We start from the raw sequence: 23,958 nt of genomic DNA on the forward strand, positions 1-23,958 counted from the left end.
TGTTTGTTTGTTTTTCAAGAAAGGGTTTTTCTGTGGCTTTAGAGCCTGTCCTGGAACTAGCTCGTGTATACCAGGCTGGCCTCAAACTCACAGAGATCCTCCTGCCTCTGCCTCTGCCTCCCGAGTGCTGGGATTAAAGGCATGCACCACCAGTGTTTGGACACTATCCAAAAGAAGAGATGAAGGAAGAATAATTGAATGAAATAAGTTGTCATTTTTTTCAAGTGATTGTTTTGTACTGTTTTAGAAGACATTTGAAACCTTATTGAAGATTATGTGTGTGGTGGGGAGTGTATTTGTGGTATGGGTACATGTAGAGGTCAGAGGAAGACTTCCTCTGTTGTTCTTCAAATTATTGTTGTTAAATTATTATTAATGTTTTGAGGTAGTATCTCTTACTGAATTAGAAGCTTGCCATTATATCTAGGCATATGTACCTGGAATCTACCTGTCTCCCTCCTGCAGTGCTGGGGTCGTAGGTACCCGAACCATGCCCAGTTTTTACATGGGTTTGGAGCGTTGAACTGAGAGATCCTTTTGCTTTTACAGCAAGCTCCCTATCCATCCCAACCAAATATTTTATTTCCCTAATCCTGAAATTTTTAGAAGTTGGGGCGGGGGAGGACATTTTTTTTCATATGAGCTTAAGGAACTGTTCTAAATTCCCTGGTGCTGATGATGGTGTTAATAACAAAACCAAGGCTGGAATATTGAGTTGTTGTATTACAGTTATCAGAAGAAAGCAGCCCCGTGTGGTTGTCATAATTGGATTTGATGACTGATAGAGATCTGAAAAGGGCTAACTTGACTATTATTTCTCCCAAGATACTAGTGGAAAATAAACTTTCTGTGGCCCTCTTACTTTGTTTTCCATATCCTCGAATTAGCAAATCCAAGGATCTAAACAGTAGAGAAAAAAATAGGCAGGCAGTTCAGAAGCAAGGGCATTTACATCAGCCTCCAGTTCTGTTGGAGAATGTATGCGCCCTTGGAGAGGGAAAGGAAGCTGTCACATTTCTAGAGCCTTAGACACACAACACAACTTCTTGCTATGAAACAGTTTCTTTTCAGGCTGACCTTGGCAGTGCACCCCTTTAATCCCAGCAATCGGGAAGCAGACACAGGGGGATCTCTGTGAGTTTGAGGCTGGCCTGGTTTGCACAGTGAGTTTCAGGACTACTAGGACTATATAGAGAGACTGTGTATGTAATGTATCTCAAGAAAACAAAAACAAACAAAAAGTTTCTTTACAGACAGCAGTAGGAATCTTATCCTCAGAAATTTTAGACTGGGAAACTTCAATGATTCATTTTTCAACAGGGCCGAATCCACAGCCTGTATTGACCTGTCACTTCCTGTACAGCCAGTGAAGGCTGGCCTCAAACGTGTGTCTTCCTGCCTCTTCCTCAGAATGCAGAGACTACAGCTGTTGTCCTTTCTTTAGAAGCTCATATTTATTCCTACTCTAATTTCTTTGGCTTCCTAACACTTGGAATACTCTGTGGTATTGAGAGTGCTCCAGCTCCTCAGCAGGAGGGCGCTGGTTACCATCTCTTCTCACGTTACTTCTTTTTTCTTCTTCTCTTAGTTATGTCTTGTATTATGGATAGGTCAAGGCTTTTATGGGACATTTTCCAAAGTATGCAGAAACCTAGTTTCCCCCTAGATACATAAGAGGCAAAGTCTGTGATGTCAGAAACCTCTCCTCCTCCTTTATTTATTTATTTGTAACCACTGATAATATAGTTTCATAGTTTAGGAAATTCATATAGTAAAATTAAACAACTTGAATTAATGCAATGCTGTACACATAGGGTAGTCTTTATTCATTATCACCAGTAACATTTCTACCACAGTTATCAGTAACAATACATTTTTTTTTTACTATTATTTCTGGTTGTCCGTAAATCTGAGAAATGGATATACTTTTGGTCTCATCCAGATTAGTTCTCTTGAAAATTTTCTCCTTTTACTATGTATTTTCTTCCCTGGTCTGATTCCTTTGAATTTAATCCAAGTTTGATTTCTACGGGAAGATTTTGATATATTAGCTAGCACAGAAACACTCACTTCTGTCCAAATTTTGGTGTTCAGTGATTGAAAGCTTGGCAACAGGTGCCCAAATGAATAGTGAAAACACCACGAGATGAGGCTTTGGAAATAGTTCGAGTTTTCCGATTATTTTGGTCTTGGCTTCTGTTTCTGTATGTCTCATGCCCATCTACTGTACAAAGGTAATTTGGATTCAGCATGCTCAGTGTAGCATATTATTTTAATCAAGAAACTTTGAGTTCCAATGATTACCAACCAACTCCTTGGAAATTCCATTTGATGACTGCCCTGAAGGACAACTTTGATAGGCCCCATTGAAGTTGACTGCAAGACCTCTTTTGGCCTAGGAAGGTAGAATTCCTGAGAACAGTATATCAAAGGTTCTGAAAGTCATACTGCAAGATGTCTGCAATTTTGGGGAATGACTCTCCTACTAATATAAATTGCTCAACTGGCCTCAAATTTGCAAGTCTCCCAGCCATAGTCTCAGCAATAAAAATTTTTCTGTCATTTAGATACAGTTATTCTCAATTAGTTTTTTAATATTCTCAATAAAAACAAAACACTTCTCTTTTTAATATCCAAACTTCATTTTAAAAAAATCTCCCAGGCGCCTTTAATCCCAGCACTCGGGAGGCAGAGGCAGGTGGATCTCTGTGAGTTTGAGACCAGCCTGGTCTACAAGAGCTAGTTCCAGGACAGCCTCCAAACCCACAGAGAAACCCTGTCTCGAAAAACCAAAAAAAAAAAAAAAAAAAAAAAAAAATCTCCCAGGTTTGTGGCTCTAGGTTTGTAACTTAAGGTTTATGTCTTTGTTTTTCCTTAAATACAGAAATATTTTTATATACATAATAATAAATATGTATGTATGTATATATGTGTGTGTATATATATATACACACACACACACATATTCTCTTTCTTTAACCCTTTCTCTACCTTAAAACTTTGTTTTAGAAGAGTTTCCTTCTGAGTAGATGGAGATGATTGTTGTACACACACCCACTTTAAACTTTTGAGACAGGGTGTCATAGCTCAGGCTAGACTCAGACTCAAGTAGCTGGAACTGACCTTTAACTCCTGATCCATCTGCCTCTGGATTCCTAGTCTTGAGATTATAGACATGTGTCACTGTGCACAGCCAAGTCTTCTTAGTGGCCTCCTAGTGCTCCTCTCTGTGGATGTAATTTATTTCCTCTGTTGCTGGGCTTCTGGCTTATTTCCCAGGCTTTCCCAAATGGTGACAATAATGCAAATGACCTTTCTCATGTATACATTCGTATTCTTCTGTATTTCTATGGGCTGTAATTTACTAGTGGACTTGGCTCATTGTGTTCCTCAAATTTTAAGTCTTGCAGTTGGTTTAGCAGTCACTTAACATTATCATATAAGACATCATATAAGACATTTTGCTTTTGTTCTCACATGTTCTCAGTTTGTAGCCTCAAATTATAGAGCAGTTTTGTAAGATGGAGGAAAACTTTAAGAAGGGAAAAATGTGTATAGTTGTGTGGTATATTAGAAATTGTTAGAGAGCTGGGCAGTGGTGTCTCTGAGTTTGAGGCCAGCCTGGTCTACAAAGCGAGTTCCAGGACAGGTTCCAAAGCTATCAGAGAAACCCTATCTTGACCCCCCCCCCAAAAAAAAAAGTTAGCGAGCTTTAAGGCAGGACCTTGGTTTCAGTTGGTGTCTAGACTGATGGTTTATTGGAACCCTAGCAAGGAAGATGTAGCCTCCATTGCTGTAATTCTAGGAAAAGGAAATTCTTTTTTCTGTTAGGTTTTTCTGTTCTCCCAAGTACACAATGACTCAATCCCTGTCCTGAATACTTTTCTGTGCACAAATACCTGTGATTAATATGTGAGGGAGGGAGATGATTATAAGGAACTAGGCGAAAGCTGGAACTGTGTGTTTGAAGAAGGAAGTACTGGTGAGAAGACCCATGAGTGTCTTTATTAATTATCTAAGTATTAACATCTTCTGGCCTGTTTATCTGTAAATGACCAGACTTGATTACTAAGGTCTCTTTCATTTCTTAAATTTTGTGGATTGATAAGGAGCAAGAAAGAAATATTTAAGGACACCCTGAAAAGCTAAGCCAGGTTCCATAGAGGCTAAGATAGAGGAAAGGCCCAGTGCTAATCCTCTTGGGAAGGGGCCACACTTGGTCAGGAGATGACTGATTACACTGCTGTTTGCCTTGTCTTAGAACAGAAGCATTGGTGATAGTCTGGTACACATATTCTGCAGCACAAACCTCCTGGTCACTTAAACGGCCTGTTATTTTTGTGTATCCAGAATTTGTCTCAGCAGGGAGATGCCATAGGAGAGCTGGCTTTACTGTCTTTCACAGTATTCCCCAAATTAGTGCTAGTTTGTGTTTGTCCATCTCTGTCTCTCCCAGATTATCTCCTGCTGCATACTACGCCCAGAGGATGATCCAATATCTCTCACGGAGAGACAGTATTCGCCAGCGCTCCATGCGCTACCAACAGAATCGTCTTCGTTCTTCCACCTCTTCTTCCTCAGACAACCAGGGTCCATCAGTAGAGGGAACCGACTTGGAATTTGAAGACTTTGAGTAAGTATATTCTCAGTTTGCTTCCTTCCTCTTTCTCCCAGTCTGAGAGTGCTTCCGAGTTGGCCACTGCTTTTGTAGCAGTGGTGAGTATTCTTGCTTCCAATCCTTTAGTTATTGCTTATGAGTTGCAAGCTGGGACAAGGAGCAGAGAGAGAGAGGCCTCCCAACCTCAGAGCACTCCTATTTCTGGCAGATGGATTGCTGAATCACCAGAGCCTTTGGGAAAAGACAGCCCATTGGGCCCCGGCCTGATTGGGAAAGAACGACTGCTGCTCTCCTGTCTCCTTGTGGCCTGAATGATGGAAATGCTTCTCTTGGGCTCTCTGCAGAGGACATTCTCCTCACTGGAGTAGATGTGAAGATTAAGTTTCATTTTAAATATTAGATTTCCTAGCCGGGAGATAGTGGCACACGCCTTTAATCCCAGCACTCGGGAGGCAGAGGCAGGCGGATCTCTGTGAGTTCGAGACCAGCCTGGTCTACAGAGCTAGTTCCAGGACAGGCTCCAAAGCCACAGAGAAACCCTGTCTCGAAAAACCAAAAAAAAAAAAAAAAAAAAAAAATTGAATATTAAATTTCCTTAAAGTGAATCTTCTATCTCAGTAACCTGAATAAACTTAATTCTTTAAGGTCTAACTCTTTTGCCTCAACTTAATAGCCTTCTTGTTCCCCACCAGTAATTCTTTGAATGTCACCTTTTAGACACTCAGAGGGATTACTGGAGGGCCAGGAACTTGACAGTAACAGGTTGAGGAGTGACTGCTTTATGCTGTCGCCACCCTTTTCCCCATTGCAACCTCAGCTGAAGCTGATGCCACTGCCTCTCCTTCCTTCCTCCCTTCCTTCCTTCCTTCCTTCCTTCCTTCCTTCCTTCCTTCCTTCCTTCCTTCCTTCCTTCCTTCCTTCCTTCCTTCCTTCCTTCCGTTGTTGTTGCTATTGTTGTTGAATGGGGTAGGGATGAGGCCAAATGAGCAGGATCAGCCCCAGACTTCAGAGTCCATGCTTTCCAACCCCACTGCAGAGTTTTACCTCTCAGACATTTTATTCCTGACCTTCTAACCATTTGTCGTATTGCCAGCCTGAAACTGGGCTTTCCTGCCTTGTATCAAATTAGACATTTGGCTTTTGTTTTGATTTTTGTGTTTTTCTGTTCTTTAATATACAAAAGAAAAAGAAGCATTTCCTTCTCCTTTTTCTGATGGCATTATTCGACTATTAGCACACTTTAGTAGGTCTGGGATCTTAGGAGTTGTTACCTCTCCCTCAACCATGTCCCTCTAGTCAGCTGCATGCATGTATCCCCATAAGCTACCTTGTAATGGAGCTCTACGGTATATTTGATCCCGTTGCAGAAAGGACTAGGATGAAGTGAAACAACCATCGTGCTGCTTGACTTCCTGAGGTTTTTGGTGAACACACCAACATTTGAATTCTGGGAAGCAAAAGGAAGAACATAGATTGGTCTGAAAAAGATTTAAATGTTGAGTAAATGCAAGAGTAGCATAAAGCAGGTGTGTGGTGGTCCTGTGTCAACAATCACTCTCTGACCCTCAGCCTGCCATTTTCTCTATCTGTCCTCCTGGGCAAGATGACTGCATATAACAGTGAAATGAGCCAGACAGACGCCTGTAATGACATATGTTGTCTTGGGGATGTAATCATTTTTCTAGCACCAGGTTCACTCAGGGAAGTGGTTTAAACACATATGCTAATGGCTTTGGATATAGTTCACCTGCTTAGCATGTGAGGTCCTGTGTTGGATTCCCCAGTACTGTAAACACATACACACAGTGGGGAGTGGGTTGTGGAGGAGGAAGAGAGGAAAGAGAGAAACGTATATACTGAGGTTGCTGACGTTGCAGTGCTGCTCAAACACCTGGGGGACTTTAGCTCATTTATCATATAGTGCTCTGGGAGTCAGGCTTCTGACTTGCCTAGCTTCTTTCCATGCATGCTTAGAAGTCTAAATTATCTGTTTGCAGTGGTGTGATGTGGGGATCATGCCTTTCAGCTGTACTCTGCCTCGTGACTTGTCCTTCATAATGGAGTTCTGGGTTAGTTTAAAATGTTCTGTTCTCATTTTACCTTCTCTTTCTTCTGATGCCACCTCCTCGCTCTCCCCTTTCTTCCCCCTCGATTTTCCTCTGTCAGACTGCCTTCTGTGTGTGCTTCCCCAGCCCACCTGTGCTCTCATCGTCTCCTTGGGCTTCAGCATGACCTCATTTTACATTGTCTTCTTTCCCTTTCCTTCATCAGCTTACCCCTCTAGGTGCCTCTATTAGCCAGGGTTAATTTCCCCAGTGCCCCACTCATAAGTCTTTTTGAAGGAAGGTAGTTCTGGTGCAAACCATAATCTACCTTAACATGAGTGGTCCAGGTCTTCTAGTGAAAACAGCTGATACTGACCTGCCATTTGTTCCTTCTTTTTCTAGCTCCTCTGTCTTCCTCCTCGTCCTATAAGCTGGTCGAGTACTAGTTGTAGTTGTTCCTTTCAATCTCTAGTTTTAAGAAGAGGAAAGAAGGAGCTTAGGGAATGTAACACCTGTTCTAATTTATTTGCCATAATCCTATTCCTTAGCTTTGATACTGATAGTAAGGATGTTAATTTTTTTTAAATATTTATTTATTATGTATACAATATTCTGTCTGTGTGTATGTCTGCAGGCCAGAAGAGGGCACCAGACCTCATTCCAGATGGTTGTGAGCCACCATGTGGCTGCTGGGAATTGAACTCAGGACCTTTGGAAGAGCAGGCAATGCTCTTAACCACTGAGCCATCTCTCCAGCCCCCAGGATGTTAATTTTTAAATTAATTTTTATCTTACATGTGTGGGTGTTTTGCCTGCATTTATGTCTGTGTACCACTGTTTATCTGGTCCCCAAAGAGACCAGACAAGGGTGTCAGGTCTCCTGGAACTGGATTTACAGACACTTGTGAGCTGCTATGTAGGTGCTCACACTCCACCTTGTGAGCTGCTATGTAGGTGCTCACACTCCACCTTGTGAGCTGCTATGTAGGTGCTCACACTCAACCTTGTGAGCTGCTATGTAGGTGCTCACACTCCACTTTGTGAGCTGCTATGTAGGTGCTCACACTGAACCTGTAGTCTCCTGGAAGAGCAGCAAGTGCTCTTAACTGTTGAACTGTCTCTCTAGCCCTCAGAAAAAAAAAGGTGGGTGTATGTGGGCAGTAGTGGTTATATACAGTCATAGTTTATAGATATTTTAGTACAGAGGAGCAGGTAAGACTTATGTGATATGGAATCTGCTTAACAGGACACCTTTAACAGACACTGTTCTATTGTGTTTCCATACCTTCTCAGCACATCACAGTCCTGCCTATGGGGCCTTACATAGGCCTCTCTACTCTCCCTTTTTCTAAGTCATAGATCCATTCTACTCTTCTTTTGAACTTTTCATTCAGATGTAAAAAGTTGCCAAGAACCAAATCATGTTTTCTTTGGTTCTCTTTTATCATCAATTGAATAAAAGGAATAAGCTACTATAGTATATTTTTCATATATATAGTTGTTATCAACTTGTGTTTATAGTATGTATGCCAAAGTGTCAACTTCATATCTATATATGTATATGTAATAATTTATGAAGTAGCCATACTTACATAAAAATGTAGATTATTTACATGTTTTTACATAGAGATAATAGATTTTAAATTTTTGTTTAATCCTTATAATGACCAAACAACAGGGTTAATAACTCAATCTTATGTTCTCTGACTGAGGATATTACCATATTAGAGAACAGGAATCAGTATATTTATTATCTTCAGATATATAAAGTCCTTTAACAGTGATATACAATCATATTTGGGCTCTTTCATACATTTTTTTGTGGAAGAAGACCTTTCCAAGTTATCTTCAGGAAAGGATGCCCTTGAAAGTTGGTCAGGTTAAAATTTCTATTCTTTGTAGTCTGGATTGGTGGCCATCTTCTAGGCAAGCATTTTCTCCTGCTGTTCATCTCTGTCTGTGGTAAGGATTGAAATGGCAGGATCCCAGTTTTTATCAAAATGTACAAACAGGACATCCAGAAACCTGCTGTCAGCAGGTCTATTCTAAAGTCCTTAGCCAGCTGTCTTCGCATAAAAATATTTACAAGCAGGGTAAAAGTGTGTCTGCCCATTGACATTACTGTCTTCCTGTGTTAGAGCTCAGACCGCTTGCTTGAATGTAGATATTATATAAGCATAGCAAAGCTCTTACTTTAATTTTCACCTTCCCTTTAGATAAGAGGACAGGTGACTCTTACAGAAAGACCAAGAAAAGTGCTTTGTTCCAGTAGTTGCTAAGGTCTGCAGGAGAAATAGTATGTATATTTATTCTACTCTAGCTAGTCTTCAATTTTTAATAAAAAATTATTATTAGAAAGAAAGAGTGGGTTCCAAAGCTATGAGAAACTGTCTCGAAAAGCCAAAAAGAGACGAAAAGAAAGGGTTTGGGCCTTGTTGGTGCACGCATGCCTTTAATCTCAGCACTTGGGAGGCAGAGGCAGAGGTGGATCTCTGTGAGTTTGAGGCCAGCCTGGTCTTCCAGGACAGGCACCAAAAACTACAGAGAAACCCTGTCTCGAAAATCCAAAAAAAAAAAAAAAAAAACCTTGGTTAAGAAAGCCTACTTTGACAACTGATATAGAAGAACAGGTTGGAGAACAAGTCCTGTTCTCCAGGGCCTGAAGTCTGATGGCAAAGAAAATTGTTTAACGCTGACATTTGTTTAAGCCCTAAGGTTCTTGGGAACTCTCTTGGTGTTAACTGTCTTAGAATGTTTTCCTTCATACTCAGCAAAGAGGGAGTAATGAAAATTCTAGGGAAGTGAGGAGACCTCTATTGGAGAAGGCTCCAAGCCTCAATATGCCTCAATATGCCTGGTAGCTTTAGAAACCCTACTCTTCCTGAGCAGATAGAGTAATGGAGAAGAAGAAATGAAGAGAAGTGGACTATATCTAGATTGTGCCTGGGCTGAACATGGGAGAATACAGAAGGAATGAATTTAAACACCCAGGAGGTACAAGGAGGAAGATATTACCACTTAGATTTATGTTTGTTTTATCAGAAAATACACAATAACAATATAAATTTGCATAATATAGGCAAATGAAATTAGGAGGTAGAAAAAGGGAGGACAAGAATTTGTAAATGAGAATTAATATTAGTATTCCTTGGAGAAAAATTAAGGCTCTGCTGTTTTGGGAAACCTATACTGTTAGGTTTCTTACAAGGAATATCAACTGGATCAAAAGTTTAAACCCTGTGTCAGTGCAATCCCTAGAAATATGGACTGGGCCTAGAAGAAAAGGACTTGACCAAGATCAATGTGCATTCAGAGATAGGAATGCAAACTCTGCTTTTACTGTCTGCAGAGGAGTACAAGCATGAGCAAAGGAAAACATGGTATTTGCTTTTAGACAAGGTTTTTTTGATCAACTGTACTGTCAGAAAGACAATGGCCTTTTGAGCTTTTTGATGCAAGAGATTTAGTTCCCAAGGCTGAGGTCAGAGCTGTTTGTCACTGAGGAACAATGACAACCTGTCTGTCTGGTCAGGGCTCAGACAACCGTCTGCAGGTGTATTTTTCTTTCTTTTAGATTATGTTTTTTTCTTTGAGGCCATAAATCCTAGACATTTAGCAGAATTGCCACTGTGTCTCTCCATTTTTCTGGAGATTCATTGTCTTTTATTAATGCTTGTCTTAGAAGCTTGTTTGTAGGATGTTTCTTTATAAAGTCATTTGTAACAAAATTTTATCCCCCCCCCCCCCCCCCAGTTCTCCCAGATACCCCTTAGAGAGTTAATCAGAGATACACAGAGTTCAACAACTGGGAAAGCCATTAATAACGCAGACCGTTTCTTTCCTGCTGGCTTAAAGGCAGCTTCTGGCTGTTACAATTGATGAGGATTTCTCGGGTGTTCCCTTAAAAAGTACTCCTTGGTAGAGAGACAGCACTAACATATTTGTGTACTCTTTTCTTCACTTTATTCCCATTAAGGTTGTTAGCTATTTTATGGTAGAGCCCAGTACTTAGCAGTCACCACCACTGCTAAGGTCAGCCTGCAGGGTCTGCTCATTTGGCACCACATTGGGTCTCTAGTTGACATCTTTCACTGCCTTCTAGCTCATGCAGATTGCTTTCTGTCGAGCTGCGTTAGCTCCTAGTCTTCTGAATGTCATTATTTTAAGTGTTTCTAATTCCTTGGGTCTTTTCCTGGATCTCTCTTACCATTCTCTCGTTCTCCCAAATTTCCTATGCACTGAACTTGTTTTCCCATCACCAGTCATCTCCAAACTCCCTCTTTATAAGCAGTAAAATCAGTTGTTCTTCCCACTTCAAGCTTACTTGAAACTGCCTTTCTCTGTGAAGTTTGTATGCTGTGCCATTTTTCCCTCTGTCTTGTCACCCAATTTGGGTTTTGGTCATTCTGATCCTTGCTACCTTGACACATTCTTCTTTTCAAGGTTTTTCCTGGTTAGTAAACATTTGAGCTGCTTGTTTGTTATGCTATTTTCTCTTAGAGGATTTTGCTTGTTTCTCCCTCAGACAGTATTCATTTGTATGTTTCCCACGTTTCATATTTCCCTAATTGTTCTGGTTCTTGTCCTGTTGTTTTTCTGTTGCTAGAGTCCTAACACTTTGAGTTAAGAGGTTTATCTGCATGGTATTGAGATGCTCTTCAGGTCCTGCTTACCCATCCCTACCCAAGATGCTAAGATGCAGACCAATAGACATCTCTACTCACTTGTATGTTACTCTTCTGTGGTGCCATCCATTTGAGAGTTTGCTTATATCTGAGCCAGCTTTGCCTATTGTCTGGCTGGCCTCAAACCTTTCACTCCTCCTACTTCAGCCTCCTGAATGCTGGGATCACTATATGTGTGTCACCATACCTGACTTGAGGCTATTTTTAATTCTCCTTTATATTATATCATGTTTCAATAATCACCAAACATTTTAGAGATGTTATTACCCCTGCATTTTAGCCCCTCTCCCCTTTTCTTTAATTTGTGTGTGTGTTGTGTTTCTACATTAAATTACTTACTATTTTAGCTCACTCTCATTTAAAATGGAAGAATACAGTTTTTAGGTTTTAAAACAGCACACAGGGGTTTGTGCTATGTATTGTAGGGTCAGGCTTCTCCCCCCTCACTGTTGTCACTTGTCATCTCTCACAAGCTTTATGTCATCTTAAAGCATTGGCACCTCGCTAGTACTGTGTAGTGCCTTGCCCTTCCCATCTGTTAGTCCAGACTGTATTCCATGGTACCATGGATCTATGGATGTGTAGAAGCATGTATCAGATCCCAGAGCTATGGGACAGAATCTGCCTGGTAGTGCTTCCTTTTAGCTTTGTTTTCAGTCTTCCTGAAGCCTGGGACCTCTCTCTGTTGTCTTCCTAGGACACCTTTAAACTTTAAAATGTTTCTAACTCCTTTCATGAGAGTTTGTTACATTCAGTGATAAATACACAACAGTGAAAAGCTATCATGATTTTAGTTGTACTTTTAAATTGATTAATACTTTAACTGATCACAGCCAAAATCACATATTTGAAAAATAACAATCTGTTTAGTTTGAGAGCTATCTTGTTTGTTTAATAATCAGCTTCTTTGTGTGTATGTGGGAGGAGCTCTGCAATCGTCACATTTTATTGGTTAGCCACTTCTGATGTGTGTGTATATGTCCATGCATGTTTGTGGGGTGTGTGCGTGTGTGGACATGCGTATCTGTGGGGGGTGTGTGTGTGTGTGTGTTTGGACATGCATATCTGTAGTGTGTGTGTCTATGTCCATGCGTATCTGTGGTGTGTGTGTGTGTGTGTGTCTATGTCCATGCGTATCTGTGGGGGGTGTGTGTATGTCTATGCGTGTCTGTGGTGTGTGTGTTTGTGGACATGCGTGTGGACATGGTGGGAGGGGTAAACGTGTGTGGACTTGGCTTGAAATTAATGCTGAGTATCTTTCTTGATTGCTCCTTCACTTAATTTCTTTTTTTTTTTTTTTTTTTGGTTTTTCGAGACAGGGTTTCTCTGTGGCTTTGGAGCCTGTCCTGGAACTAGCTCTGCAGACCAGGCTGGTCTCGAACTCACAGAGATCCGCCTACCTCTGCCTCCCGAGTGCTGGGATTAAAGGCGTGCGCCACCACCGCCCGGCCTTCACTTAATTTCTTAAGGCAGGGTCTCTTGGTGAACCCAGAGCTCCCCGATTCTGTCTATCCTAACTAGATAGCCAGCTTTTTTTGGGGATCCCCTGTCTTCCTCCTAAAATTACAAGCTGCTTCCATGACAGCCAAGCTTTTATATGAGTTCTGGGAATCAGAACATCAGTTTTGGTGCTTACATGGCAAACTATATACCATGATCCATCTTTCCAGACCCCCATTCCTCTTATAAATTATTTTTTACCCTACCTTTTACTGCCTATGTAATCTTACATCTTTCTCCTTATCTTTTCTTTTATCCCTAGAGTTTCAAGTCAACAAAATACAATATCTTAGGAAAACAGTAGCACACTTTTTTGTTTGGTTGGTTGGGTTTTTTGAGACAATGGTTTCTCTGTGTAGCTTTAGGGCCTGTCCTGGAACTAGCTCTTGTAGGCCAGGCGGGCCTTGAACTCACAGAGATCCACCGGCCTTTGCCTCCCGAGTGCTGGGATTAAAGTGCCACCACCCAGTGATGTATCTTTTCTTTAGGGGAAAAAAACCCAAATACTGATTTCTAATAAATCGGCTTCCAAGTAGCCTTAATATTGATTGCTCTTAATGCTTAGAAGCCCATCCTACCTAATGTAAAACCTTTAAAGACTTGTTTCTGGTTGGTACAACTCCCAGTGGGCCACTTAAAAGCCAAATTGTTCCTTTATCTTTGCTTCTAGGACTAGTTTGAAGATTATCTCATGATCTGAAGGTAATCCAAAGAGAGAATTCAGATGTCCCAAATCAGGCTCTCAAAGCTTCATTTACTTCCTGGAGTTGTTTAAGCAGCTAATGAGCTGCTTGGTCCAGCCCACGCCCTTTGGCTTATTGTTTCTTTGATGTGTTGGAAACTTAAGCCACAGTGAAGTTTCTTTCCTTTTTTTTTTTTTTTTTTTTTTTTTTTTTTGTAGGAAGCAGTGAAACACAGTGAAGGAGCCCAAGGTTTAAGTCAGCTCTTCTTTAAATCCTCAGTCACATCTGATTCTTAGTTTCCCTATGTAAAACCAGACTGGTAATACCTCATGGGATAGCTAGAGAGATTTCAGTAGAATGACATTTAGCAACATTTGAACTAACTTAGCAGGTACTTCATTTTATTAGTGTTGTTTCAATAATCTATACTTTTTAAAAAAACTCAAATGACTTGGTTTAGGAGTATATTTCCTAATATTTTTCATCACTGTCAACTTTTCAGTTTTTCAAAGAACTAAGGATTTTTTTCTTGTTCCTGTTTTTCCACCTGCTTGCCCTTTCGTGATACTTAAGAATGAGCCAGGTAGGCAAGGACTATGCCACTGAGTTGCGTCTCTATCTCCCCAGCCTCAGTCTCTATCAATCTCTCTTTCTGCCAAGGGAATCTGATGAAGAAAATGACATTCTTGGACCAGATGTGGTGGTGCACACCTTTAGTTCCACACTCTGGAGTCAGGGACAGGTGGTTCTCTATGAGTTTGAGATCAGCCTGTTCTACATAGTGAGTTGCATGACAGCCAAAACGTAGAGCAACCCTGTCTGAAAAATTAAAGAAAACAAAAAGACATTTTTTTGTTTGTTTTTCGAAAAAGGCATTCTTATATAGCCTTTTCAGATCCCAAGACTTCACTTTCAGATATTTCAGGGTTCAAAGAGTATGACTCAAGAAAATTCTTTGAGAACGACCTGAGGGTACTGACTAGTTAGCCAACAGATGACCGCTGTCTTTGGGCGTCTCTCCTGAGTGTAGCAGTTTAGTTTGCAGATGCTTGTGTTGGGTGGCAGGTGAGTGATTTTGCTTCAGTCACTGTCTAATGTGTAGTCTTTCTGTTTTCTCCAGGGACAGTGGTGACAGATCTCGTCACAGAGCTCCCCGCAATGCCAGAATGTCTGCACCTTCACTTGGACGCTTTGTCCCAAGGTAAGAACTGGGTTTTAAGCATAGAAGGATCCTTGATGAAAGCCTAGGATTTCATTTTTGTTTGGTTTAATTGGGCCTTGGCACAGGCTAGAACAGTATTCTGTCACTGAGCCACACCACCCAGACCTTTAGAATTTAGCTTAACTTATGACTTTTGGATTTTCCATATATGAAATTATTTCCTAAGAGTCTGTATTCTAGTCTGCCACCTAAACATTTTATGGGGAGATAGTTAGACACAGTATATAGAAATATGGCACCAAAAGTATACTGCTCAAATGTAGAAGTCTTGTACAGTCTTATTATGTTGCTCTAACCGGCCTGGAACTCATTATTAGACCAAGATGGCCTGGAACTCAGAAATCTGTCAACCTCTTCTGTGAGTGCTGGGATTAGAGGCATGTGTGTGCCATCACACCTGGCTAGCTTTACTTTAGAAAAAGGATGGTAACAAGTTACAGATTTACAAAAGGACAAATCCTGTGGGGTTTTGTTGTTGTTGTTTTTTTGTACCTTTTTGAGCTTCTATGGATTTTTAGGTTAGTCTATCCTTTAGGCTATATTATGTTACAATTTATGTTCCTGAGCCAAGTCTGACCTTGAACTTGTAATCCTCATGCCTTAGCCTCCCAAGTGTTAGGATTCTAGTTGTACACCATTATGCCCAGCCTTACTTAGCGATGACTTTGAGATTCCGTGATCGTCTGTAGTTGACTTCTCACCTGTGATCACTTCTTACAGGCGTTTTTTGCTGCCCGAGTATTTGCCTTATGCTGGGATTTTTCATGAACGTGGACAGCCTGGCTTGGCTACTCACTCTTCTGTTAACAGGGTACTAGCAGGTAAGGAAACATTTCTTTGGATTTTAAAATTGTGAAAGACAGGCCGCTAAAACTTCTTCCTCTTTCCTCTCTTTTGATATGATGGTCTCTTAGCGTCTGTCTAAACATCTGTTGGGTCCTATATGCAGTTTCTTACTTCCAGGCAAGAATCGGTAGGGATGAGACACTGTTTCTCCTGTTTAGTCCTTCAGGCCATTTTGTAAAGAAAGGGTAAAAAAAAAGGAAGGAAAATTTTAAAACCTTCCATATCTTAATATAGGTAACCAAATTCTGGCTGTCTATACCTTTTAATTGAATGATAAAGGTATCTTGTGATTTTAATTAAGAGTTTAATACACACCTCTCCACCTCTTTGCTTCGCCAGCACATGAAGATTCCATTGCCTGGAATTTTATGAGGAAGGAGGCGGGGAGACTTGTGGAGCCTGCTTAGAACTCCGCATTGCAGAAAGTAGGCTGGGCACATGCTGCTGAGGTGGTTGATGATGAGTGAATTTCCTAAGTGACCCATGCTTTGGGGCTCTGAGGCATGATGGGACCAGGTTCTGGGACATGTATGCAGCTACTTCTAGACAGTATCCAGAAAAGGGAACAAAACAGAAATCTATTTTTTATTTTTTGTGGTGAAGATTGTTTCAACATTACATTTTTTGCCCCTTCCTATCACTTTCACTGCCAACTTATAAAAATTATGTCTGAAAATGTATAAAACTTCAGTTGTATTAGGCATATCTTGAAAAGGTCTTTGATTAGAAAATTTTAAATAGCACCCTGTTTCCTGAAACCCTGGGTCATGTAATGATTAAAGGTAGAAAGGCAGTTGGTGGGGGCTGGAGAGATAGCTCATCAGTTAAGACAACTGGCTTTTCTTCTGAAGGACCCGTGCTCAATTTCCAGCACCCACATTGCAGCTCACAACTGTCTGTGACTTCAGTTCCAGTGTACCTGAGATCTTTATACAGATATACATGCAGACAAAACACGAATACACATTTGTTTTTTTTTTTTTAAAAAGGCAGCTGGTGAGAAGATGGCCCTGAAGGACTATGAAAGTAGTGTATGCTATTCGCTTTGTTTTAGGCTTCTCTCTCTCTCTCTCTCTCTCTCTCTCTCTCTCTCTCTCTCTCTCTCTCTCTCTCTCGTTTTTCTTTTCTTTTTTCCTTCCTTCCTTTTTTTTTTTTTTGGTGGGGGTGGGAGCAACACAGTCTTACCATGTACCCTAGCCCTGGAATTTGCTATGTAGACCAGGCTGACCTCTCCCTCCCAAGTGCTGACGTCACAGGTGTAAAAGTGTGCAGCCCCAAACCCTGATATTTTAGGGAACTTTGTTTTGAGACAAGGTTTCACTTGTGTCCTTGAAGACCAGGCTTGCCTTGAATTTAAAGATCTACTTGCCTTTGCCCCCAGAGGCAGGGATTAAAGGCCTGAGCCACCAGGCCTAGCTTTGTTTTAGTATTTTAAGAATACTGCTGTGGCAGCTGCCAGTCCATGGGATCTGATCCTCCCCAAAGTAATGCCTTTGACTTAGCATCGAATTTTCTTTCTTTCTTTTTTTAATCTATTTATTTATTATATATACAGTATTCTCGGTATTCTCCATGTATGCCTGCAGTCCAGAAGAGGGCACCGGTTCTCATTACAGATGGTTGTGAGCCACCATGTGGTTGCTGGGAACTGAACTCAGGACCTTTGGTAGGGTAGACAGTGCTCTTAACCGCTGAGCCATCTCTCCAGCCCCGAGCATCGAATTTTCAAATGCCACAGCGCTCAGGCATTTCTCTGCCAGACACTAGAACTTCATGGGTCTTATCTCCAGACAGCGGTCAAAAGAGGGCTCTGGACCTAGTTATTAAAGAGAATGGATTTGTGCCTCTCTTTGCCTGACACTGCTGTGTGGCTTAGCCTAAGGCTTGTGAAAGATAACCACTTGCTGCCAGGCAATGATGCCAAAGAGCTCCTCTGCCCCCTTCTTTGTGCCAGACATCTGCCTCCAGCACGCAGCATGGCACATCTTGCTCTTTGTTTCCTTTGTGTTAAGCCGTGTGTGTGCGCGTGTGTGTGTGTGTACACACAGCTGCATAGTTTATTTCCGTTCTGCCTTTGCTCTAGTAATTCTGTACCTTTACTTTTCATTCCCTACTTTCTGACCAGTGTCTAGGGTGCTTTTTCTAGCATTTTATCGGTTGTATATAGGTATGACATCTACTGAGAGAATTTATCTATCAAATGATTGTTAATGGCACCAAGAGAAGGAAGTCTAGACTTCTAGAACCTCATGCCTGTGTTAGCAGTTGTTTCTGTTCATCATTAGTATTTGTTTTCTCAATAGCAATATGAGTATGCCTATTGTGACTTCCTATGAAGCTGTCTTCATGAGTGCATACTTAGATGTCCCTCCATAGTCTGTTAACAGCTGTGTCATTTTTTTTCTTTATCTTTCCTTTAGAAAATTGCAGCATTATAATAGTAACAGCAACAAAAATCCAGGGGTGTTACTATGTTCTAGGAAGCATTTTAAGTACTTTAGGAAAATTTTGTTTCAATCCTACAGTAGTTCTGAGACAACTGGTAGTATATAATGAGTGGTGGAGGAAACACCGGTGACTCTGGATAGGCCTTAGCCGTAAAGCTGGAAAGTAGAGGAGACAGGACTGAGTCCAGGCAGTGGCCTCCAATACTTATACTCCAAGTTACTTTCCTAGTCTGCCACCCCATAGTTATTTTTAAAAGACAAAGCAAGCCAGGTGGTGGTGGCACAAGCCTTTAATCCCAGCACTTGGAGGCAGAGGCAGGCGGATCTCTGTGAGTTCAAGGCCAGCATGGTTTATAAGAGCTAGTTCCAGGACAGGCTCCAAAACCACAGAGAAACCCTGTCTCGAAAAACCAAAAAAAAAAAAAAAAGAACTTTACACAGAAGACAGAAAGGGCTCCCAGGGATCTTTCACTGATCTTCAGGGGTTTTTTGTTTTTCCCACTTTTTCTGTTTTAAATGGTGGTTCCTAGGCATGACCCTTTATATCTGAGTGGTGCTTGATGAGGGAAATCTTATAATTAATCTTATTAATGGCCTTTTTTTTTCTGAACCTTCTTCTGGATATAGATGTTTTTGGTTTTTTTTCTCAAACTTACTTGTGATCGTGTAATTAAGGTGCTATAATAATGGCTTTCAAGAGTGCAAGTGAAATTCGTCTTTTAATTTTCCTGGAAAAATACTTTCTCTTCTGTGATTGCAACAAGACTGTGGTGGTCTCAAAACAGTTACATTTGGAAATACTTATTCTGAAGTTGCTCCAGTGCAGGCAGTGTCCCCGCCCTCCTTGCAGTCTTGGTGGGAGGTCGTACCTTACAGTGCTGCTCATTTTCCGATTCCCCTCTGTATGGGGAGTGACTTTTTGCAGAAAAATTTGGCAGATGTAGAAGGATAAAACGAGCACACAACTGCAGTCTCAGGATTTGTGACCAGTACTGTGGTGACAAATGAGTCTCTCAACAAATCTATTCTATCAGTAAAAGTAGATTTGTGCAAAATTAAGATCCTTTTAATCTGCTTTCTCCCACCAAAGCCTGGAAGTGATTGAAGACAAATGAAGCCATTGCACCAGAGTGCTAGTAGGTTGTTAATCTTTATTTCTTCTCTTTTGTCTTGGTGCAGTCTCTATAATTCTGTAGATTCCTACTGGTCTCCAACCACCTATCAATGCAGTGTAGCACAGATTCTGGACACATACATACTTAAAGAAATATATATACTCTTAAGTGCTGTTGCATCTCTAGCACATAGATTGTAGCATTCTAGAAAGCTCTCCCAGCTGACTCTTTTTAAATATTTATTTATTTATTTATTCTTTATTTATTTAGTGTACAATATTCTGCCTGTGTGTCTGCCTGCAGGCCAGAAGAGGGCATCAGGTCTCATTTCAGATGGTCGTGAGCCACCATGTGGTTGCTGGGAATTGAACTCAGGACCTTTGGAAGAGCAGGCAATGCTCTTAACCGCTGAGCCATCTCTCCAGCCCTCCCAGCTGACTTTTTAGCAAAGAATGTAATTAAGCTAGCCACAGCCTCGGTGGACTAGGTGTATTCCTTAGTACTTTGCCTTACACTATCTCTGTAAACCCTTGTTCCTACCCTGTGTAAAAGATACTAGTGTTAGCACTTCTACCTGGCAGGTGAGAAAACTGAAGCTCAGAGAAGTTAAGTCATTTGCCCAGCATAATATTAGGAGAAGGGAGAGTTGGAAGATTAAAACTGATCTGCCTAACTCTCTGTTGTCTGAGCCACTTTGCTTGAGTTCAAGTAAGGAGTATCTACCACAAAGTTCTTAAGCTTGTAATAGTTTTTGACATGTTTGAGGCCTCAGAGAAGTGAAATGAGAACTCTTGGCATAGGATTAGCTTACTGTTAATTACTTGAACAAAAATCTTCTGAAGATAAGGTCTGAGTAATGTAGGGTATGTTATCTGCCCTGCACAATCCTCTTGACTTTCATCCTAATGAGCATCCTGGCAGATGTGAGCCTGATGTACTTAATTCACTATTTTGATTAAAATCAATGGGAAGTATCAGTTTTTTCATGCTCTTACCCACAGGTCATTGGAATCTCTTCAGATGTCCTCGATTAGAGATGGCCTTGTGCCTAGTCATCTTTGTTTCTCCTTTTATACTTTAGTCCTTTGGTTCTCAACCTGTGGGTCGTAACCCTTTTGGAGTTGTTCACTGGGGTCACATAAGACCATTGGAAAACACAGATAATTACATTATGACTCATAACAGTAGCAAAATTACAGTTATGAAGTAGCAAAAAAACAATTTTATGGTTGGGGTCGTCTTAACATAAGGAACATTAAAGAATTACAGCGTTTGGAAGGTCAAGAACCACTGGTTTAGTTGTTTAGGGGTGCTGTTTTCTATTTTCACATGCTTTTGATTGTCTCTACTTTCCTTTTTTTTAAAAAAATATCTCTTATTTAACTTTGGTGTGACTTAAAAACATATTTTGTATGATTTCAGTTATTTTAAATTTATTGTAACTTGTGTTTTGCCTTAGCATATGGGCTAACTGAGCACCTGTGCTTGCCCAGAATGTGTACTCTGTGGTGATAGTGAAGTGCAGATGCTCGGTTAATAGTGTGGTTTTGACATTGGCATTAGATGCATACATGTTCATAATTTTTATGTCCTCATGATGAATTAAAATTAACTCTCCTAAAATGCTTTTACTTTTGTATTAGTACAGCTAGTCCAACTCTTTCATGGTTTCTGATCTCAAATCTTTTTCCACCTTTCATTTTCAGCTTAGTTGTTTTTTTGTGTATCTGTTTGTTTGCCATAGTTTCACTGTGTGGCTCATGCTGTCGTGGAACCTATGCTAGCCTTGACTCCACAGGGGGCCTCCTGCCTCAGTCTGGTGAATAAGCCACTGTGACTTTTATTTACACCTTTAAAAAAAAGCAAAAGAAAGGAATATTTTTGTACCTTAGTATTTGTTACTTGTTTGTCTGTCTATTGTATGTAATGTGAGTGTGGACATGCCTGTGCCATTTTCTATGGCACTGCCTAATACAACGAGTACACTCTCTGTGTAAGAGGACAGCGTTAGGATCGGATTCTTTCCTTCTACCATGGTTCTGGGGATTGAACTATGATTGTTAGGTTCACATAACAATGTGTACTTGCTGAGCCTTCTAGCTGGTCCACATTGTTTTTCCTTGAGTCAGACAGTCTTAAAATTATTGTGGATTTTTGTCTATTGTGCCTTTTTGGTGTTTGTTTTCTGTATCTTTTGTTTGTTTTGGGTCTCATTTCTCCTATACTGACTTTGTATTACATGAATCTCATCTACCATGTTTTTACTAATTTTCAAAAAATATTTTATTAGAATTTATGTGATATTTATACTGACTTGAATCTGGTAAGATAGGTAAACATTGCCCACCACAGCTCTGTTGTTCCTTTTCCCTCTGTTGTGCAGTCATTGATATGTTAAATCCAGAGATGTCGCAGACACAACTTAATTGCTTTATGTAATCTTATATTCCAAGATCCTACTGTTTGTTGACTAGTTTAGGTAAGACAGAGCTATCTCCTTACAATAATTTGTTTTTCCTCATTAGCATTTTGCCCCCTTCCACATACCATTTCTCATTTGATTATTTTTGTTCATTGAAACAGGGTCTCAATGTAGAGCCCAGCCTGGCTTTACACTTCTAGACCTGCCTCAACTTGCCCAAGTACTGGAATTATGGATCCTGTATTGCCAACACTGGCATTCTAACTTGCAATAAAATACTAATGTCTTCCGCTTTCCTGGTACGTTAGGAAGTTCCTGTCAGGGTCTTTCTAGCCTAGTTTGGCCAACCTCAGTGGATATTTGCGGCCTTGGGCTTTCTGATTTTTAGAAATCATCCTAATTTGACGACCTGAGAACAGCACGATTGTCTGGTGCAACAGATTGCTTTGCTAGTCATTGTATACCAGCTCTGTGCTTTAACTATCAGATCTGGGAAGATGAGTGGTAATAAATATAGTTGGGTCATCTCGGTATTAAGCACAAATAGGAATAAAGACTGATTTGCATTCTTTCTCTGCTCTGTTCCCACCTGGAACCCTGTAGCTAGGGAGGTAAAGTGAGTAGCACATTCCAACTCAACATCAATTAAGGTGACTGTTTATAAGCCCAGATAAATAGACAATTAGTGGTGGTGCTGCTAACTAGTTCTGCTTTAATAATTAACCTAATTACCTTTCCTTCTGCTCCCGTGATGAAAGTGAGGATGATAAAGGACCGGCGTGGTTGCCTAGAAATGGTAAATGGAGCCTCCTTGAGAACACAGTCCCAGCTGCTGGCCAACACTAAGTAAAGCTTTTCTGCTTATTTGGTATGCACAGCCTTTGGCACAGTTACGTACTCTCTCTCAGCCCATCTCCCTGGAGTCTTCTTAGAACACCAGTGAAAGGTGTGCTTATTGAGAACCTGACTTCAGGTGTTGTGCTGCATTCCCCATACTTCTTCAGGACGGAAAATATTGGGCTTGTCAATAAACTTGGCTGTCCCTTTAATATTTGACACTTGGGTTTTCTGAGTGCCCCCCCACACTTTACCCTGAGTCATTTTGAAATGCGCAGCGCTTTATGAATGTTTGTTGCTGTTTCCAAGGCACTTGGGATGTTACAAGAAAATTAAATGCCCTCAGGGAGCTTACAGTCTGACCAGGGAGTGACCTGATTTTGGTTTTCTGTGTTATTTTTGAGGGGTTAGGTTTTGTTTTTTTTATTGTTGTTGTTTGTTTGTTCATTTGTTTTGGGCCCTGCCACTAAGAATATTAGTGATTCCCCTAGAAGTTTTGTTGCCAATCCAGATAGGTTAGCTAAAGTACAGCTCAGAACTGGACTTGTGTGAGTACTGTATGACTATTAGCGTTATTTGAAAAAGCATGGATTGTGTCCCCTTCATTGTTTAAGTGGGGCCTCACGGAAGTACAGCTACCATTTGCAGAGTAAGTCTGTTTACAGGCGGGTTTTGGGACCTGACTGTTTTTGATTAAATATTCATTCTGCTCTTTTTAGAAGTTTAATCTTAGGTAATTTGTTTATCTTTGGGACTTGGGTTTCTAAACCTGTATAATGAACCTAAGAATAGGGCTTAGCATATAGGGTTACGGTCAAATGAATTAACAAGTGAATCATTTCTAATCTGAAATTCTGAAATGCTCAAAAATCCAACTTTTTGAGCATCATTACAATGCAGGGGGAAACACTACTTTATTTCATGTATAAAATTATTTAAGGTATTGTATGAATTACCTTTAGACCATGTGTACATGAAATATAAGTTTTAAATTTCACTTGGGTCCCAATAACCCATAATCAAGGGAGGAAAGTCTGACATCCAGAATACTTGTAGGTCCAGAATTTCAGGTAGGGATAATAAGTTTCTATGTGTGAAGTGCATAGACTGAAAGCTGTATGACTCTCAATAGACCTTCAGTGGATAGGAGTGATGCTCACTATCTGACTCTCAATAGACCTTCAGTGGATAGGAGTGATGCTCACTATCTGACTCTCAATAGACCTTCAGTGGATAGGAGTGATGCTCACTATGTGAGGGCTTTTATTGTGGCTTTATTGTGTGTTGGTCTGCTTAGGTGGTTGTTTTTGAGATGGGTGTTGCTCTGTAGGCCATGGTGGCCTAGAGCTCACAAGGTAGCTCACACACACCCTAGTGCTCCTGTTTCTGCCACCAGAGTGCTGGGATTAGAGGTGTATGCCACCATGCCTGGTCTACTCTGCAGTTTTTATTATAAAATTTGGACCCTGTATAAATTAGTGTCCTCTTTACCACTATTTTGCTCTCACTGAATTTTTTTTTCTTTTTCTTTCTTTCTT

At 40.6% G+C, this 23,958-nt stretch overlaps 1 protein-coding gene across 10 annotated transcripts in view; it reads left to right on the top strand.

The window, feature by feature from the left end:
• Positions 1–23,958, top strand: part of Ambra1 (autophagy and beclin 1 regulator 1) — a 191,468-nt gene that overhangs the window by 83,028 nt on the left and 84,482 nt on the right. For 8 of the 10 annotated variants that reach the window (XM_075961398.1, XM_075961402.1, XM_075961406.1 and 5 more), the window contains 3 exons: positions 4,457–4,633; positions 14,652–14,732; positions 15,474–15,574. In XM_075961398.1, coding sequence (XP_075817513.1) covers positions 4,457–4,633; positions 14,652–14,732; positions 15,474–15,574 — 359 coding nt within the window. The remainder of the gene's footprint in view (positions 1–4,456; positions 4,634–14,651; positions 14,733–15,473; positions 15,575–23,958) is intronic. The other 2 variants (XM_075961404.1, XM_075961408.1) reach the window with 1 other exon arrangement.

The sequence above is a fragment of the Microtus pennsylvanicus genome, chromosome 2, assembly GCF_037038515.1.
Source record: "Microtus pennsylvanicus isolate mMicPen1 chromosome 2, mMicPen1.hap1, whole genome shotgun sequence".
Taxonomy (NCBI): domain Eukaryota; kingdom Metazoa; phylum Chordata; class Mammalia; order Rodentia; family Cricetidae; genus Microtus; species Microtus pennsylvanicus.